Consider the following 20,877-nt stretch of genomic DNA (forward strand, 5'->3'; position numbering starts at 1 on the left):
ATGTTTCTAGACTTTTTTGTTTAAATAAAATGTCGATTTTCTTACAACTTTCTGGGGGTTTTGATGTGATTTTTTTTCTGTAGTGTTTCTGATGATGCAACATTTTTATTTGGCAAAGGCAATATCCGAAAATTCCGAATGTATCCGTACCGGCTTTGTTACGAGAGAATTCATTGGACAGTCTATTAAGGGGAGAAGACTTGTGAATGTTTATATTGGTTTCGTACTCAAAAAGGTTCGCCAACGAGTAATTACGTACATTTTCGGGAGTTTCCTTTCAAATTTTTAGCTCGACTATTCGAAGAATAAGTAGAGCTATCCTGCTCACCACGGCGTCGGCGTCTGTGTCGGCGTCGGCGTCACACCCTGGTTAAGTTTTTCGTACCAGTCCACATTTTGACAAAGTCTTTTGAGATAAAGCTTTGAAACTTTCAACACTTGTTTACCATCACCATGTCCAGTTATAGGCAAGAGTACATAACTCTGTCAAGCATTTTGACTGAATTATGGCCCCCTTTGACTTAGAAATCTTGGTTAAGTTTTTCGTACCAGTTCATATTTTGACAAAGTCTTTTGAGATAAAGCTTTGAAACTTTCAACACTTGTTTACCATCACAATGTTCAGTTGTAGGCAAGAGTACATAACTCCATCAAGCATTTTGGTTGAATTATGGCCCCTTTTTGACTTAGAAATCTTGGTTATGTTTTTCGTACCAGTCCACATTTTGACAAAGTCTTTTGAGATAAAGCTTTGAAACTTTCAACACTTGTTTACCATCACCATGTCCAGTTATAGGCAAGAGTACATAACTCTGTCAAGCATTTTGACTGAATTATGGCCCCCTTTGACTTAGAAATCTTGGTTAAGTTTTTCGTACCAGTTCATATTTTGACAAAGTCTTTTGAGATAAAGCTTTGAAACTTTCAACACTTGTTTACCATCACAATGTTCAGTTGTAGGCAAGAGTACATAACTCCATCAAGCATTTTGGTTGAATTATGGCCCCTTTTTGACTTAGAAATCTTGGTTATGTTTTTCGTACCAGTCCACATTTTGACAAAGTCTTTTGAGATAAAGCTTTGAAACTTTCAACACTTGTTTACCATCACAATGTCCAGTTGTAGGCAAGAGTACATAACTCCATCAAGCATTTTGACTGAATTATGGCCCCTTTTGACTTAGAAATCTTGGTTAAGTTTTTCGTACCAGTTTATTTTTTGTGTAAAGTGTTTGACATATGGCTTTGAAACTTTTATATCTTGTTCAGTATAATAGTCTCTATCAATAGGCAAGAGTACGTAACTCTCTCATCTTTTTTGGCTGAATTATGGCCCTTTTTGAACTTGGAAATTGGTTCTGTTTTGTAAATGGCCATGTTTTGTCAAGACTATTTGACATATGGCTTTTAAACTTTAAACACTTGTTTATCATTATGATTTCCATCTGTAGGCAAGAGTACATAACTCTGACAATTATTTTGACTGAATTATGGCCCTTTTTGGACTTTGAAATTTGTTCAGTTTTTCTTACAAGTCAGCGTTTTGTCAAAACTGTTTGAACTGTGGCTTTGAAACTTTTAACACTAGTTTATCAACATGATTTCCATCTGTAGGCAAGAGTACATAACTCTGTCAACTATTTTGACTGAATTATGGCCCTTTTTGGACTTAGAAATTAGTTAAATTTTTCATATAAGTCCATGTTTTGCCTAACATATAACTTAACATATTTGCTATCATGGTCACACATTGCCATTTAGTGCAAGACTAATTGAAATCCACAAATACAGGAACATTTTTTGTTTAATCCATTTTTTTGTTTAGTCTGAAAATCTATGGAAATATTTTGACCCCATTCTTCAATCAATTCTTCGAATAGTCGAGTGCGCTGTCATCCGACAGCTCTTGTTTTGGGTGTTTTCGAGGGGAATTTTTTTCTGAGAAAGGGGGAAAAAACATATTATTTTGAGAGGGGAATGGGGCCGATATTTGGCCCCAAAAACGGCCAAACGAGTGCCCTGTTGTTACATTTATTTCATTACACTAGGGTATTATATAATTATGTTTAATGAAAATTCTTGCCAATGATATTTTACAATGTGAGCTTGACATAGTTTGGGTACTGTAAAATCATTTAATTTCGTGGGCATTAAATTTCGTGGTTTTGGTCAAAATGGCAATTTCGTGGGACATGAATTCGTGGATTTCAACTTTTGAACATAAAATGAATAGGAATTTTACTTCTTCGTTGGGATTAAATTTTGTGGATTGACTCAACCACAAAATCCACGAAAATTAATCCCCCATGAATATTAATGATTTCACAGTATTGAGAAATTTCTCAGCATATTGATCGGATTGTCTAGATAAATGTTATAACATTGAATCTACGCTGTAACATGTTGATCAATGGGATTGTCTAGGTTAATGTTATAACATTGAATCCACACTGTAACCTGTTGATTAACATTGAATCCACAGCTTAAGGACCATTAACATTTTGCAAAAACTGATACAATTTCAAACATTTCTACCAAATTCAAGCATATTGTACCTGTATAACAAAGTGAAACTTCAATATGATTTATGTATTTGATATATAACAGTTTGAACCCTATTTCAGGTTAACAAATTAAGGGATCATTATGCCCTTCATAATTTCATTTAGATGTGTGTTTCTATTTAATATTTGCTAGCATTGCCACAAACAGCAATAATCCTGATCATCAGTGCAGCAGTTTAATCAATTTTACAATCTCATTTACAGCAATTAGAGTAATGATTTTCTCTAGTTTTAGAGTTGGCTGTTGCACAGCAATCACATATATATGACCTGTAAACCTGTTTTGTATGTGGAATTCATATTTTGTATGTCTGTCTTCTGATTTTGGGATTGCAGGTTCAACCCTAGATTGGATAAAGTAACTGAGCAGTAGATTTTCAATTTACTAGTGGGTTTGAAAGGTATTTTCTGCAAATCTATCAAGAAAAGTGTCTTTGCTTCTAAAGCACTGTTGTAAATCATTATGTATTAAAATTTAATCATTTCTGTCAAAAAACAATAGTAAATGGTGACAGAGATTAACACACTATTACTAATATTCATGCCATGCTGTAATCTCATGCCATGACAGCATGATTGGTACTAAGAGAACATAGCAGATGTAAGAAGTGTCAGTCTTCGCTTGTAAAATTTTGCTTATTTATATTATTGAATAAGTTATTTGTAATACCATTTTTCTTGTTATATTGATTTTACCCAGTTGTCTATGTTGTTTTTTACCTAGTTATATATTTATAATTAGTTGCTTATTCTTTGTTAGTTACTTTGCTTTATTTCGCTTTCTATTTTATACTCTAGCTTGCCATTCAATTTCTTTGTTGCTTGTTTTATTATTTTTGTTTAAGTTACTGCTTTGTTATTAAAGCACCTTTAATCTTTTGATCTGAAGTAAAGAAATCCTAGAATTGAAGTCCTTTACCCTTTTGAAAGTCTCCCGGTTTTATCAAATCTCCCAGTTTTATCAAATCTCCCAGTTCTATCATATCATTTTTCTCTTGAGATAACTAAAGATATGCACTTACCATTGTGTTATTCTTTATGTCTGTCTGATCAGTTATATTTGTTTGTCCTTTAAAATATGTCTTTTTACAAAATGTCTTTAATATTCTGCCTTTTGCATCCTTGACATACTATGACAGTGTGTATCCACATAAAATTGACATTTATTTAACAGAATACATGTATATGGAAAGTTTTTTTTTTTCACATTTCTTAGCATCCAAGTCTTTAAAAGACTGCAAAAACAGCAGTATTTGGGAACATTTAAAGACAAACTGTTTGAAAATTTCAAAGTTTGTAACAAATTAGTTAATCTATTTGTGATACAAAGTAATACATTAAATTTTGTGATGTTACAGGACCAAAAATTGCCAAGAAATTAATTGGGTCATTAAATGCAACTTTCTACATTTTTTTCCCACATGGAAGCATAAGGTAAATATCAAAAGCAGAGTGTTTAATTATGATTGACAATAATTTCAAACAGGCAGGCAGTTTGCCCCAGGTAGCTGATGTTGATGATTTCATTTCGAATTACTGTGGTTATTTTGCATAATACTTCAGTTTTAACCTTCAGCCTGCTGGCGGCAAGTGATTTTTTAGCTCATCTGATTTTTTGAAAAAAAATGATGAGTTATTGTCATCACTTGAGCGGTTGTCGGCGTCTGCGTCGGCGTTGCCTGGTTAAGTTTTATGTTTAGGTCAGCTTTTCTCCTAAACTATCAAAGCTATTGCTTTGAAACTTGGAATACTTGTTCACCATCATAAGCTGACCCTGTATAGCAAGAAACATAACTCCATCTTGCTTTTTGCAAGATTTATGGCCCCTTTTCTACTTAGAAAATATCAGATTTCTTGGTTAAGTTTTATGTTTAGGTCAACTTTTCTCCTAAACTACCAAAGCTATTGCTTTGAAACTTGGAATACTTGTTCACCATCATAAGCAGACCCTGTACATCAAGAAACATAACTCCATCTTGCTTTTTGCAAGATTTATTGCCCCTTTTGGACTTAGAAAATCAGTTTCATTGGCTAAGTTTTATGTTTAGGTCAGCTTTTATCCTAAACTATCAAAGCTATTGCTTTAAAACTTGCAACACTTATTCACCATCATAAGCTGACCCAGTGCAGCAAGAAACATAACTCCATCCTGCTTTTTGCAATAATTATTGCCCCTTTTGGACTTAGAAAATCATTTTCTTGGTTATGTATTATGTTTAAGTCAACTTTTCTCATAAACTATCAAAGCTATTGCTTTAAAACTTGCAACAGTTTTTCACCATCATTAGTGGACACTGAACATCAAGAAACATAACTCTATCCTGCTTTTTGCAAGAATGATGGCCCTTTTTAGACTTAGAAAATCATGGGTAGGACAATATTTCTATTACACAAAAAAAAATCAGATGAGCGTCAGCGCTCTTGTTTTGCTTTTGCGACCAGCTAGTGTAAACCAAAATCAGCCTGCACATTCATGCAGACTGATTATGGTTTATTCAGTCAGTAAATTTTCAGTGAACACCTTATGAAATAATAAGTGGTGCTGCCCAAATTGAATGATGGACCAGTCCATTTAAGATCTTTAGCTGGGTAAAGGTTAAAAGAGGACATAGAATCTCCTATGTTTTATGACATATTATCTGCTGAAATTTAATTTTTATTTTGATGATAACATCCATAATACCAACATTATTACAGGGACCAGGGTACTTTAAAAGCTTACACAAAAGGTGTTTGTTTTTAGCTCACCTGTCACGAAGTGACAAGGTGAGCTTTTGTGATCGCGCAGCGTCCGTCGTGCGTGCGTGCGTGCGTAAACTTTTGCTTGTGACCACTCTAGAGGTCACATTTTTCATGGGGTCTTTATGAAAATTGGTCAGAATGTTTATCTTGATGATATCTAGGTCAGGTTCGAAACTGGGTCACGTACGGTCAAAAACTAGGTCAGTAGGTCTAAAAATAGAAAAACCTTGTGACCTCTCTAGAGGCCATATATTTCATAAGATCTTCATGAAAATTGGTCAGTGTTCACCTTGATGATACAGGGTTTTCCCTCGGGTTTTTTATTTGGGAGTCCATGGACTCCCATGGCTGCTAATTTAAGGGTCCCTAATAATTTTTGGGGGTCCACAAATTATTGATCTTGAAAATGGACATTATCACTATAAAAATTTACCCTAAAACCGAATGAACTTAATTGTATCTTTTTAATTTAGATAGCAGTTGATTCAATATTTCGGAATGGTTTCTTTCAAAATGGCATGAGCTTCTCAATTCAGACTGATTACAAAAGGTGTGATAGTCTTTTTGTTATGATCAAACAGCCAGTAATTACCGGCAATTAACGTGTCACCTCGTGTCAATTATGTTGTTCACAGTTTTATCTCGGTTAAAGATAATACTCGATCCTTAATTAGTATCATAATTTCTGTGATTTATTAATATTTTTTCATCAAAATTTATATGAAATTAATTTTGTTTAATAAAAAAATAAACCATTCGATCTTTTACGGAACGTAACGGCAATCTTAGATTTTAGCGGTGACAGTTAGCGCGGAGAGTAGTTTCCCTTTACCAAAATGGCGAACATCGATAACAAAACTAGTTTTAAGTTGGAAAATCGTCTATACCTGTGTATAATGAGCACCCACGATTCAGTGATGGTCCCGGTGGTAAAAAACTGTGCATTTTACATGGGTATCTGCGCAAAGGCGGCTTCAGTGCAAAGGAGTTTCGTGACCGATTTTGCGGGTCCAGTGGGACGCTGAGGTACTAAAAAATGCGAGTTCAAAGCAGTAAAAACGCGTCAGCGACGCAGAAAACCTGCGTCCGGGAAAACCCTGATGATATCTAGGTCAAGTTCGAAACTGGGTCACGTGCCTTCAAAAACTAGGTCAGTAGGTCAAATAATAGAAAAACCTTGTGACCTCTCTAGAGGCCACACTTTTCATGGGATCTGTATGAAAGTTGGTCTGAATGTTCATCTTGATGATATCTAGGTCAAGTTTGAAACTGGGTCAACTGTGGTCAAAAACTAGGTCAGTAGGTCGAAAATTAGAAAAATCTTTTGACCTGTCTAGAGGCCATATTTTTGAATGGATCTTCATGAAAACTGGTCTGAATGTTCACCTTGATGATATCTAGGTCATTTCGAAACTGGGTCACGTGCGGTCAAAAACTAGGCCAGTAGGTATAAAAATAGAAAAACCTTGTGACCTCTCTAGAGGCCATATTTTTCATGAGATCTTCATGAAAATTAGTGAGAATGTTCACCTTGATGATATCTAGGTCAAGTTTAAAACAGGGTCACGTACCTTCGAAAACTAGGTCAATAGGTCAAATAATAGAAAAACCTTGTGACCTCTCTAGAGGCCATATTTTTCAATGGATCTTCATGAAAATTGATCAGAATTTTTATCTTGATGATATCTAGGTCAAGTTCAAAACTGGGTCACATGAGCTCAAAAACTAGGTCACTATGTCAAATAATAGAAAAAACGATGTCATACTCAAAACTGGGTCATGTGGGAGCAGGTGAGCGATTCAGAACCATCATGGTCCTCTTGTTTACCTTCAGAGTTTTACTTCTGTGTTATTGTTTTACACAGATTGTTATTTTCATTTTTATCAGAACAATTTGATTGGCATCCAATGGAGAGTTTTTGTTTAATAAACATGTTTTATGAGTGAAAGAGATTTACACAGTTGTAAATATTGAATTCAATTTTTTCAGGATTTTCAATATTCCATACTTTCACCCATGGAATTGGTATGTTTTTAAATCACATGAGTGCAATAGTCATTTCAAATATATGTCTTAAATTCACACTCTTAAAACATATCTTTATGTTTGATATTTAGTTGAATGTAGGATATGACTACTATCACTTTATTTGGCAATATGTTCCAGTTTATTCATCATCTTATAGAAAATGTCTTTATTGCTGCTTAGCTGAGAAATTTAAACGTAATGTTAGTTACTATATCAGCATTTTTAGCTTAAACTGCATTAGGCATAGATTGTATCTTTTGTATATTATTTATAACACGGGTTAATTCCTAAAACTCTTAGTTTTAGAGTTATACAATGAGCTGCGGGAAAAACGTTGAAATGTCAATGTTGCATTTTACAGGTAGTTTCCAGATTGTTTTCTAGATTTTGTCACAAATATTTGTTTATTTAAAAGGTATGATGTTAGCTACTCATTAATTTTTATGAAAATGAAAAATAGATCGCCCTAAAACCCAGGTGGTCAAAAAAAATGATGACAACGTTTTTCCTCTTAGCTGTTATATTGAGTTTGATATACAAAGTTCATGTAGTTTGTTTCTAGTTCATAATTTTATGTTGTACATTTGTGCTATATATTTTCCATTGTTTTTTAAGTGCTATATACATTGTACTTGTTTTTGAAGTGCTAAACTTGACTTCTGATGTGCTAATGAAAAGACACTACATTTGATGGTTCATTATCTGTTTGTGATTAGATTGAAGACATAATATTGTGCAAAAATATACAGACAGCATTGAATATATAAAATCATCAAAGATCTTATGCTTAGTCTCTGAGAAAAAATGAGTATCTCCTTTTCAGAGTATTTTTACTGAATATTTGGTTCATTGACATGAAAGACTAATGTTTAGAGAAAATGCCTTCTAGTTAGGAAGATACTTCTGAGGGACCAGAAAATGTATGTTGTTAAATGACATGAAAATCTCTCCAGTTTTGAGACTTGAAATAATTTTATATCTGAAAGAAAAAGAAAGTGTTTTGAGGGGTGTTAAAAATCTTTCCACTTGTAAAATTTACATATGGACATATGTCTCAATCACACTTACAATGACTTACTTTATAAAAGTTTTATAGTGTAAGTGCTATATGATTGCTTTATTTATTATTCCATGAGAATTTATTTGTTAAAAGGGGTAACAGATCTGGTTTTTGCCTAGTTATGATTACTATTATTATGTGACAGGTATTTCAGAAATGGCTAAAAGAGTCAAGATAGTGTGTGTTTTGTGCAAAGGTCTTGATCCATATTTGAATTGAATGAGTTTACAATTCATGACAGAAACTTTGATGTAATACTGTCTATAACTTATTGATTTATATAGTTAGCTTCTTATTGGTAGCACTGATTTAGTTGACATGACCAAGTCATGTTATACAACACCCAATTACTGGTGCCTTAATTATATACAATGTATAATTGGAATGCAAGTGCGTGGGCCATAATTTTGTGGTGTGCTGCATAGGCAGTCCCGATAATTGTAAACTATGATTAGAATAGGTCATTATAAACTAAAGCTTATGTCGAGTTGATCAGTTAAGAAAATTTCCATAATACTTTGTTGCATTGACAGTAGGTACAAAGACAAACGTACTGGGATCGAAACCAGGTTTTACACCAAGTTGTTATGAAAACGTGTTTATTGTATGTAATTGAATGTCGAGTTTAAAGTAATGATGATTGAATGTTGTTCTTCTGTTGCATATTTAAGCAAATAAAGTTGTTATGAATTATTCCATGCTTTTTAGTTCTAACTGCTCTTAACTGGATAAGCCACCAGTATTTACTTATCAGCGTGGTCATCTAGATCTTCTAGACTCCAGATTTCATCAGATTAGGCCTGTGGTACCTTGGATAGCAACCAAGCCTTTTCAGAAGTTATTATTCAGTTGCACAGCTTATCTCCTTCTAATCAGGTGATGTTGGCAAGATTTGAATGTCTTGATTCTTTGCGGTTTCAATGAATGGATGGACTGTGTGTGTTCATGCATACTATAAATGAACAGTGGGCAAGTCATCTGTGCAAACGAAAACAAACTCATTTCCATAAATCTATGTTTGTGCATTAAAGTTTCTTTACATTTTACAAATATATGATGAATATTTGAAATGCTTATCTCACTGTTTCCGTCCGTGTTCAAATACAAATGAGCCGTGCCATGAGAAAACCAACATAGTGGCTTTGCGACCAGCATGGATCCAGACCAGCCTGTGTATCCGCGCAGTCTGGTCAGTATCCATGCTGTTCGCTAACAGTTTCTCTAATTATGTCTCCCCCAGGAGACATATTGTTTTTGCCCTGTCCGTCCTTCCGTCCGTCCGTCACACTTCATTTCCGAGCAATAACTGGAGAACCATTTGACCTAGAACCTTCAAACTTCATAGGGTTGTAGGGCTGCTGGAGTAGACCACCCCTATTGATTTTGGGGTCACTTCATCAAAGGTCAAGGTCACAGGGGCCTGAACATTGAAAACCATTTCCGATCAATAACTAGAGAACCACTTGACCCCGAATGTTGAAACTTCATAGGATGATTGGTCATGAAGAGTAGATGACCCCTATTGATTTTGGGGTCACTCTGTCAAAGGTCAAGGTCACATGCCTGAACATTGAAAACCATTTCCGATCAATAACTAGAGAACCACTAGACCCAGAATGTTGAAACTTCATAGGATGATTGGTCATGAAGAGTAAATGACCCCTATTGATTTTGGGGTCACTCCGTCAAAGGTCAAGGTCACAGGGGCCTGAACATTGAAAACCATTTCCGATCAATAACTAGAGAACCACTTGACCCAGAATGTTGAAACTTCATAGGATGATTGGTCATGAAGAGTAGATGACCCCTATTGATTTTGGGGTCACTCCATCAAAGGTCAAGGTCACAGGGGCCTGAACATGGAAAACCATTTCCGATCAATAACTAGAGAACCACTTGACCCAGAATGTTGAAACTTCATGGGATGATTGTGCATGCAAAGTAGATGACCCCTATCGATTTTGGGTTACTCCATTAAAGGTCAAGGTCACAGGGGCCTGAACATTGAAAACCATATCCGGTCAGTAACTTGAGAACCACTTGACCCAGAATCTTGAAACTTCATAGGATGATTGAACAGATGAGTAGATGACCCCTATTGATTTTGGGGTCAGTCTATTAAAGGTCAAGGTCACAGTGGCCTGTTCATGTAAAATCATTTTTTGGAAATAACTTGAGAACCACTTGACCTACAATGTTGAAAATTAATAGGATGATTGGACATGCAGAGTAGATGACCCCTATTTATTTTGAGGTCACTTGATCAAAGGTCAAGGTCACAGGAGCCTGAGCAGTGACTTGAGAACCACTAGGCCAACAGTGTTGAAATTTAGCGGGATGACTGGACATGCCAAGTAGATGATCCCTATTGCAGCCAGTCATCAGTGTCTCTTCAACTTTCGTTCCTGACCCCTATTGACTTCTTGCCTATAGGACTTTGCATTGGGGGAGACATGCGCTTTTTTACAAAAGCATTTTCTAGTTCCAATAGGCTTTGAAAGCGAACAGCATGGATCTTGACCAGACTGCTCGGATGCGCAGGCTGGTCTGGATCCATGCTGGTCACAAAGCCACTATGTTGGTTTTTTCATGGCACGGCTCAAATAGTGATTTAGCAGATAATGTTTTCAGTTTCTAGGCTACTGTGACATGTATCTTTGATTTACTGACCCCTCCCCCACAACAATAGGGGTCATGTACTAGCCACAGGTAATAATTCTACGAAATTTGACATTTTTATGCCAAAGCGTTCTTTAGTCACCGAGCACAAATGTTTAAAGCCTTCAGGTCACTTTGACCTTTGACCACAAAGCAACAGCCATCTATTGACAGAATTAATTATCCTGTGATGTTTTCAAGACAACTGTAGACCAAAGCATTATTTAGTTATTGGCAGGGTTCATACGCGTCAGGGAAAAGTCAGGGAAAAAAAATTTTTTTCAAGGTCAGGGAATTGTCAGGGAATTTTACAAAATGTCAGGGAAATTTTGAAATTTGTAAAATGTCAGGAAAATGTCAGGGAATTTTCTGATCTGGTTAGGCAACAATTTGTAAAGGTTAAGGCAGTTTCTTCAAATATTTCCTTTTTCATGAAAGCTATCACACTTACAACAATTAAAGCATAATTTTAAATTATATGCATATATCTATATTCTACATATTTTTCAAATTCCATATAGAAGAAACTAATTCAATCTAACCACGTGTGTTATAGCTAGTTGTTTAACCTGTACAACTCTGTTAACATTTTGTGAACATTTAGTGGTTTTTATGCTGTTGTGCTGGATATGGGGCTGATCAGCTTGCTTGTATATAATAGTATGCAATACTGTCACTTAATTATGCAGGGCTTATTTTATGTGCGATATATAAAATTAAACATAATATTATCTACAATACCTTAAAGACATGCTTTTGCTACCAAGGTGTTTTGCATGGTATATATCCTATAGATGTTACTCTTTTTAATTGGTAATCAGAATGACAATTCCATTTTAATGTAATTTAGTAAAGCTATGTTCAGAAAAACAGTTCAATTTGGCTAATATGTTCAGGTTTCCAAAAGTAATTGCTTTATTGTCTATTGGTCATAACATAAAAACATTTGTTTGTTTGAAACAGTGTATTTGATTACTTTTTAATGCATGATAATTCATGTCATTTTGCTTGCCAGTGTGTTTTGTATAATCACCAGCTCCATATCCAGTTGATTTGGAATAAACAAACAAAATATTAAACAATTTAAATGTTTGTCAAAAAAGGAGGTAAGGGTTGGCTGTAGGGGTGGTGGAGGCCAACATTCTATTTTTCATTTAAAATTGAACCACTAAATGTGCACATTTTAAGATAACAAAAGTCATACTAGGTGACTTGGTTTGTATCATACCGAACCAAAAAGTCAGGGAAAAATGCTTTCATGTCAGGGAAAAGTCAGGGAAATGTCAGGGAATTTTGTCTGAAAGAATGTGTATGAACCATGATTGGGCGGAAAATGTTATCAGTTTCTAGGTCACTGTGACCATGATCTTTTACTCTTTTACCCCGACAGTAATGAAGGACATCTACTGACCACGGGCAGTTATCCTATGAAGTTTGACGACTGTCTTGTTATTGAGCTTAAGCCGTTCAGTCTTCTTGTCACACACTGACTAGTAACTGTCATTTACTGACCACAGGCAATCATGGTATGAAGTTTGAAAACTTTAGGCTGAAATAAACCGTTTTCAGTCGTCTCCATGTCATTGTAACCTTGACCTTTCACCGCATAAAACAATAGGAGTAATCTATTGATCATAGGCAATCATCCTATGAAGTTTGATGACTGACGGCTAAACCGTCCACTGCGTGAAAACTGCTTTTGAAATCAGTCTTGGATCACTGTGACCTAAGTTAACCTTTGATCTACTGACCCACAAAACATTGAGTAATCCACTGACAACTGACAATCATCCCAAGAAGTTTGATAGCTGTATTGTTATTGAGCATAAACCATTAACAGACTCCAGGTCACTTTTACCTTGAATTAGACCTTAAGACTCCCAGAACAATAGTAGTATTTACTAACCACAGGCAACCGTCCTGTATAGTTTTTCCATGCTTGATAATTCAGCGTCGAACAGTTTTGGACCTAAACCGATGGGTGATTTTACCAGTACATATACTAACATAACTAATTCAGCTTCTGAAGGACAAAACATGTTGGATTTTTGAATTGGAAGAATTACCAATAAGAAGTGTATTTTTGGGCTTATACTGAAAACTATTAAAGGCTAATACTAAAAACTTGTCGACCAGCTCAGTATCATTAAGCAGGACATAAAACACCTAGAAGAGCGGAAGCAATGGTCCAGTGGTAACACTGTCTTACTTCGAAACTTGGGGTCCTAAGTTCAATCCCCAACTCTACCAATTAAAATTTACAAACATGGGACAAGTTTTCCAAGTATGGGTGCTTTACATCTGACACATTTAAGAACCAATTGGAATTGCAGCTCATTCTATGTTGTGCAACGTTACTAGCAATCTTCTGGAGAAGTCGCCCATATGGGTTACAGGGGTGGCAATAAATAAACTTACAAAACAAACAAACAAACCTAGCAGGCTTTGCGCCAGTAATGTGCAGATACACACATGCAAAAAAAGGTTTAACATCAAAGACGCATGTGTTTGCTATAAATGAAGATATTTCCTTAAGGCAATTTGCCCTTGGTAGCTGATGTTAATGATTTCAGTTGCAATTATGTTTATGACTAATTGTTTTGAATACTGCAGTTTTGATGCATCATTGTTTTGATTTTTGTTATATTTAATGTTTTGAAAGAGTTTTATTATGCCACCCTTCAAAGAAGGAGGGGTATATTGTTTTGCAGATGTCAGTGGGTCGGTCGGTCGATCGGTCTGTATGTAGACCAGTCCGTTTCCGGATGATAAACTCAAGAACACTTGGGCCTAGGATCAAGAAAGTTGATAGGAAGGTTGGTCATCACCTACAGATGACCCCTATTGATTTTGAGATCTGTATGTCAAAGGTCAAGGTCACAGTGACCCTGAACAGTTAAACGGTTTCCGAATGATAACGCAAGAACGCTTGGGCCTGGGATAATGAAAGTTGATAGGGAGGTTGCTCATGACCAGCAGATGACCCCTATTGATTTTGAGGTCAGTTTGTGTACTTAAAAATTATCATCCATTGTTTTTTTGGGGCAGCTGTTTTTTCAAAGATTTATATTTTAAGTTCTACCAGAGATATTTGCACCAGCTTGATCTTTTGTTTTACTGCAACAGTCTTTCAAAAGATGTCTTCCATACTCTTAAAATGTATATTTATGTTAAATGTTTATCATAAATGTTTACTAAAACGTAAGATTCATTCGTATGCGGAAATATGTTTTAATTTATTCATCACTTTAATAAAAGGGAAAATTACTTTATTGCTGATTAGCTGAGAAAAAATATTTTTGTCTTAAGTTTTAATTTTATGCTATTTTGCACAGGTTTTAACTCCTACATGTTTATAGCAAGCAAAAGAAAAACTGGTGTATTGGCGTATCCTTTTCTACACTCTGTCACAATTTAAATGTATCATTTTAACTATTGATTGAGGAAAACAACTTTTTTTTTACTTAAACCATGATTGATCAATCAAAGAAAAAGGACCACATCTCTTTCTCAGCTTTTATTTCAAAATTCAAAACATGTTTTCAGTTCATAGGTTTTTTTTCACATCTGATGTTGTTATTAAGTGTTGTATTTAAATGTACTAATCCCCAATGATAACGCGATTCCCGCCGAAACGCGAGGACGAGTCTATTTCATGATAACTGACGAAATAATAATTCATAATGGTTACCAATTTACTTGACAATTAAATATTGGTATTTCTTTCATTTTAAATAGGCAACATAGCTCAGTTGGGTAAACTGCAGACAACAATTGGATATAAGCAAGTCGTTTTGTGGGTTCGAATCTTCATAAGAGTTTTTTTTTTCAGATTTGTTTTTTTTTTCTATTCGTTTTCATTTTTATTTCATTACTTTTGTTTCTTTCTTTGATGGTTTGAATTTGTATATATGTCTTTATATAACACAATAGCATGTTCATTATTTGCATGACTTGAGTGCATGCATTTAATCTATCATCTTTGATATATAATAAACTATTCTGATCTGCCATATCGGCTTTAGATACCTCTCTGTCGTATTGTCACTGAGCTCATGAAGGAAACCTAATTTTTATGCAAAAGTGAAATAAAAATTAATTCTCAATACTGAGTTTCGAACCCACACGGCAAAAGATCTGTTGACCATGGACATTATGCTTTACCACTGAGCTAATTTGTAATTTGAACAAAATCCGGAAATATTTAGATTGTAACATGCTAGAAAAATGCTGAATTCCCTATGTTCCATTTTAATCTATTTATAGTCATGTTTGTAAATATCAAGTTATCGTTGGGGCATAGTACAGTGTCATACTTGACATATATGTATTTAATTTCCTTTTTAAGTATTATCGAAAAGACATCATATTTTTTTCATACTATATTTGTCAATATTTACCAGGTTTGCGGTATATGTTGTATAGAATTTCGTATGAGCAATATTGGTGCAATGGCCTTTTCCGCGAGATTGCACACGCACGGTGTTACGTCATTCCCTTAAGGATGACTACCCGTAATAGGCCTAAATTTCACCAAGAGCGTACATACAACTTGATAATGTAAGCTTTGAAAATGTCAAACGATAGAAATAAGGTGCATATCAACAAGTTATATAGTGACACAAGTTCTCAAAAATTTCCTTTAGATTACCTCCCCTGATAATTTTGGTTTTTCATGCGTTATCTCCCCTGAAAACTAGAAAAAGATAGTTTTCTCCTTTTCCCTACGGGGAATTTTAGCTTTCATTTTGATATTTGTATCAGAATCATATAATGCAGCTTTCTACCGCAAAATTTTCTCGAAACTCGAGCTCAGATTCTCATAATCAAAGAAATTATATATTTCCCATAGGCATCAATGTTAACTTCAATACCGGTTATCTCCCCAAAAATTGATAAAATTCGAAAAATCTCTCGGTGAAACGTTTTTAATTTTGAATGTCTTTAAAGTGACCAAATTTCATTTAAATATTACCATCCAGTTACAAGATATGAAATATGGCTATTACACCATGTTATCCTTAAAAATTAAATGCTATTTTTGTGTGTTTATACGGTATAATCCACACTTGGACTTCTTGCAAATCTGTATATTTATAAACGCACGTCCATCAAATGTGTACATACATTTTGAATTGATAAAGATTTTCAGTATAAATGCTCAGTCATATCATTGCAAAACGAATAAGGAAAAAGAAAGTGTCCAAAGCAAATCTTAGCTGGGAAAAATAAGGTCCTTTGGCTACTAATAGGGATAATGTATAGTGAATGAAAGAAGAAGGGATGATAATTGTTATACAAATGTACTTCTTAAGGGCGAGAAAATGTCAATACTTATGAAACTTGACAATTATCTCTTTTGAGGACTAAAATGTATTTTACTTAAAAAAGACATTTTTGTTGTAGGCGTGCTTAGAATCTCTTTACTTTTAATGTATGCTCACTGCTTTCATTGACTTGCTAATGCTTACTTTGTAAATTCTTGTTGTGTTAAGGACACGTCACGGCTGAGATAGTTTAGCATTATTACAGTACACAGTCGGTATTGAAATTGTGTTTCCAATTCATGTGCTCATTAGATAAATCCTCAATATCTATGTGAAAATAAGGGATGTGTTTTTTATGATTGCAACACTGAGTTGCTCTAATTACTGACAAATGACTGAAACAATAGGAATTCGTACGAGAGATGGATAGACAAAATGACAGTGAGGTAACAATATATTCTTTTATTGTTTTAATGTAGGAGTTGTAAGCTACAATAAAAAATACCCATTTTATGAAAATCAAACTGGAAGTTAGAAATAACAGAAAAAAATTAATTAGGTCATGAGTCATCATATACCTGTCAAAATTTTTCACGAGCTGTCAAAATTATTTTTATCTCTCTATTCTGCAAATGCATTGTTTTTGAAAGTATCTTGGACGGATATTGTAGTGTGTAACTTACTTTACATTCCACATTAATATTTGTGCTTTAAATTGCTTTGTTGAGTTCACCGACGTCACATATGAATGTCTATTGTTTTAGTTTATTGTCAGTTATAAAGGTACCAAATCTCAATATTAAGATATAGGAATTGTTCCTTTCTGGTAGACAAAGGAAACTATTTGGTTGAATCATAACATAACGGTTTTTGGAAAGAACTAGATATTCTTTGTTTTTTTTATTATTCACCGGAAATTCAAAAAGTGACATCACCTTAAATAACGACATTAAATGATTGTATTATTTACTACTATATCTTAAAGAGCCACCACAACTTAGTGACCTACTTTTTCTTCCCACATGAACTTCGTGCAAATCATTCTGATAATACTGGTATAATACAGCCTGCCTGAATTATAACTTTTCACAACTTCATCTTCAAACTTATTCAGTCATTCTCTTTTCAGTTTCGTTTTATAAACATAGAATAACAACAATCTTACACTGTAGAAACAAAGTGTGGTCCAAACTCACCTTAATGCACCAAGTGCTATTCATACTTCTACATTAATTTAACCTAATCATAGTAATGCACATTCATCAAACATCAACAGCAGATCAGCATGTCTTCGTGTGATCTGCTGACTCATCAGGTCAGGTCATATCCTTTTCATCAATGTATAAAATCCAAAGTTATACAGTTGTATGTGCCAGTGTTGTTATTATTCAAACTAGGCTGGATTACTGTTTAAATGTTTAATTTAAAGGAATGGTTTTGACATTCTTTTGATATCATTATTGTAAGAGTTCAGTAGGTGGACAATTTGAGAGTTTTGGATATCAAAAGAAAAATTGGAGATATTTCATTTTGTTACCAGGATAAAGTAATTAATTTGTTGATGACTTTCTGTTTAATTTTGCAGTAAAATTGATATGGAAAGATTGACTAGTTTTCTTTTGAATTTAAACTTTAAAAGGTAAAGTCTTCACTTACAAGTTGCTGTTTTTTTTTTATTCTCTACGGATTTGGAAATGGGGCTGGAACCTTTACAATTGTTGAACGTCTAAATTTGGAATTGTTAAAAAGGTCGTATTCTTTTTTAATTAAAGTTGTTTTTTAAGAAAAAATGGTCGTAAATGCATTAAACTTTTTTTTTAAAATAACGTTTGAAATTTTAGCTTTGAAATTTGGAAAAGAAAGTGTGCAATTTGTCTTTTAGATTTGGGTTAAATATCGGTCCTAAATTCGCCTGAAAAAAAGTCTCTGAATTGCCTCCAAGTAATGTCAGTCACTTGACACTGGAGTGTTATAATGGACCAGTACAATAAATTATTGAAGACACAAAATATTAATGGACTAGTACAACTGGAGACACAAAATATTTATAGTTTTGCTGAAACTTAGCTACAAAACAAAATAAAATTTCAGATCATGATGTTAATCAGTTACATTTTGTATTGTTGCATGTAATAGGATAAAATGTAAAAGCCACTTAAAAGTGGGGGTCATAAAAGAACTGTGAAATGACACAAATGATAGATGTATGAAAGGACTTTGTATTCTTGAGTAGGATCTGTCTGTCAGTCTCTGTCAAAACAGTATTTTAAACAAATATCTATGGTTGGTCAGTGGCTTCATATATTGGAGCACAACCATAAAAATACACTACATTCTGTAGTTGTTAAATCGTACACGTACTATAAATAGACCATGATTTCACTTTTAACTGTGTTTAAGTACTAAATAATTTCTTGTTTTTATTTCTCTATTTTCAGATGAAGTTTCTTGATAAAACTTGACAAGTGTGCAAGGGAGCTGTAAAGTCGTCTTTAAATATCTGTTAAATCAGTCGTTAAAAAACTTAATTGTTGAAACTGCTGAAAGCAACAACAAGAATTTATAATAGAGAGCATTAAGCTACTTAGAAGAAAAAAACACACAAGAAAAAGAGTGCTGAAAAATGGCCCTCGGGGCTGACAATCTTATCGATCATAGCGAAGAAGACCACGAACGGTTGGTAAATAATTATTCAGTAAACAGCTGCATGTCGGAGAATAACGAGTTCACGGTAACTCGGTCGTTCGGTGACCGAAAATATTCAACGATGTGTTTCAAACCGAGCAACCAGAATATGGTTGATATTGTTATAACACAAGGACAGTATAAGAATGGAAAACCGGATCTGTTAATCCACCACCTCGGATCACAGGATATTCGAAGGAAATACTCTGTGAAAGCTAAATTTGGAGTTGCAACTGTGGTAGTAATGCTAATTGTGATGCTTGCTTTCGTGTTGCTATGCTTGTTGGCTCCTCCACAAGGACATTCAGAGTCGAGCAGTTCTGGCTTTACAACGATAATCGAACATACCAATACAACAGCATTAAATTTGACACAGACTGCTTCAGTTTCCGACGGACAAAACAGGAGTTACACGTCTACTGCAAAAAACTTGGATGGGAAGAATGCTGTTCTTGAAACACCAAATTAATGATTTATAGGTTTTTTTTTCTTGCTTATGTTGTATAATAAACACTTGTAAAGGCTTAAATCAAATTAGTGGGCTGACGCTTGTTTACTTGAACACACCTTGATCATACCTCAGATGTCATGGTAAAAGCTGTTGCTTTGTAGGTAAAGTGTAACTGTCCACCTTGTGAGAAAAACTAGATAATTTAGAAGCAAAATACCATAACCATTTGTCACAAAATTGAAAGAAAAGTGTAATGAAATGATTTTTGACATTTGTTGATCAAAAGTTGAATAAGTCATTATTGTAGATTTAATTGTTTATCCACTGCCAATTTTACTGTGTTTTGTTTTTAAGCAAATGTTAGCTGAAAATCTAACAATGTTATGTAATTGACATTGAAACTAAGTTTGAAATTAGGTTTGCTGATAATGTTGTTGCTTATATACTCTGGGGTTAAATTTTTTAAAGATATTATCAGAAGAAGGACCAACACTTTTTGATGATTTTTAGCTCGACTATTCGAAGAATAGTCTAGCTATTCTACTCACCCTGGCGTCGGCGTCGGCGTCACACCTTGGTTAAGTTTTTGCATGCAAGTACATACAGCTATCATTTAAAGGCATATAGCTTTGAAACTTATTTATTCTTTTTCTAGGTCAATTACCAACCTCACTGGGTCAAGTTCCATAACTTCACATGTCTTCGGGGTTATAAAACTAGTTGATAGGACCAAGTCCCATAACTCTGACCTTCATTTTGGCCAAATTATGCCCCCTTTTGTACTTAGAAAATTTTGGTTAAAGTTTTGCGTGCAAGTACATACAGCTATTACTAAAAGGCATATAGATTTGAAACTTATTTTTTCTTTTCTAGATCAATTACCTACCTCACTGGGTCAAGTCCATAACTCTGACATGTATTTTGGCCAAATTATGCCCCCTTTTGGACTTAGAAAATTCTGGTTAAAGTTTTGCGTGCAAGTACATACAGCTATTACTAAAAGGCATATTGATTTGAAACTTATTTTTTCTTTTTCTAGATCAATTACCTACCTCACTGGGCCAAGTCCAACTCTGACATGTATTTTGAGCAAATTATGCCCCCTTTTGGACTTAGAAAATCCTGGTTAAAGTTTTACATGCAAGTTACTATCTCCAAAACTAATGCAGATATTAAATTGAAACTTCACATCTGTCTTCGGGGTTATAAAACTAGTTGATAGAATCAAGTCCCATAACTCTGACATGTATTTTGGGCAAATTATGCCCCCTTTTGGACTTAGAAAATCCTGGTTAAAGTTTTGCGTGCAAGTACATACAGCTATTACCAAAAGGCATATAGCTTTGAAACTTATTTATTCTTTTTCTAGGTCAGTTACCAACCTCACTGGGTCAAGTTCCATAACTCTTAACATGTATTTTG

The 20,877-nt window shown here is 34.3% G+C and overlaps 1 protein-coding gene across 5 annotated transcripts in view; it reads left to right on the forward strand.

Moving 5' to 3' along the window:
- LOC123536074 (uncharacterized) overlaps positions 1-20,283 on the forward strand; it is a 47,398-nt gene extending 27,115 nt beyond the window's left edge. Inside the window, exons 1-2 of one of the 5 annotated variants that reach the window (XM_053528970.1) lie at positions 17,686-17,958; positions 18,758-20,281. In XM_053528970.1, coding sequence (XP_053384945.1) covers positions 18,943-19,473 — 531 coding nt within the window. In that variant the 5' untranslated portion in view covers positions 17,686-17,958; positions 18,758-18,942 and the 3' untranslated portion in view covers positions 19,474-20,281. Of the gene's footprint in view, positions 1-2,899; positions 5,554-17,685; positions 17,959-18,757 lie in introns of those variants that run through there. The other 4 variants (XM_053528969.1, XM_053528971.1, XM_045318874.2 and 1 more) reach the window with 4 other exon arrangements.
- Positions 20,284-20,877: the final 594 nt, after the last annotated feature.

The sequence above is a fragment of the Mercenaria mercenaria genome, chromosome 17, assembly GCF_021730395.1.
Source record: "Mercenaria mercenaria strain notata chromosome 17, MADL_Memer_1, whole genome shotgun sequence".
NCBI classification, from domain to species: Eukaryota; Metazoa; Mollusca; class Bivalvia; order Venerida; family Veneridae; genus Mercenaria; species Mercenaria mercenaria.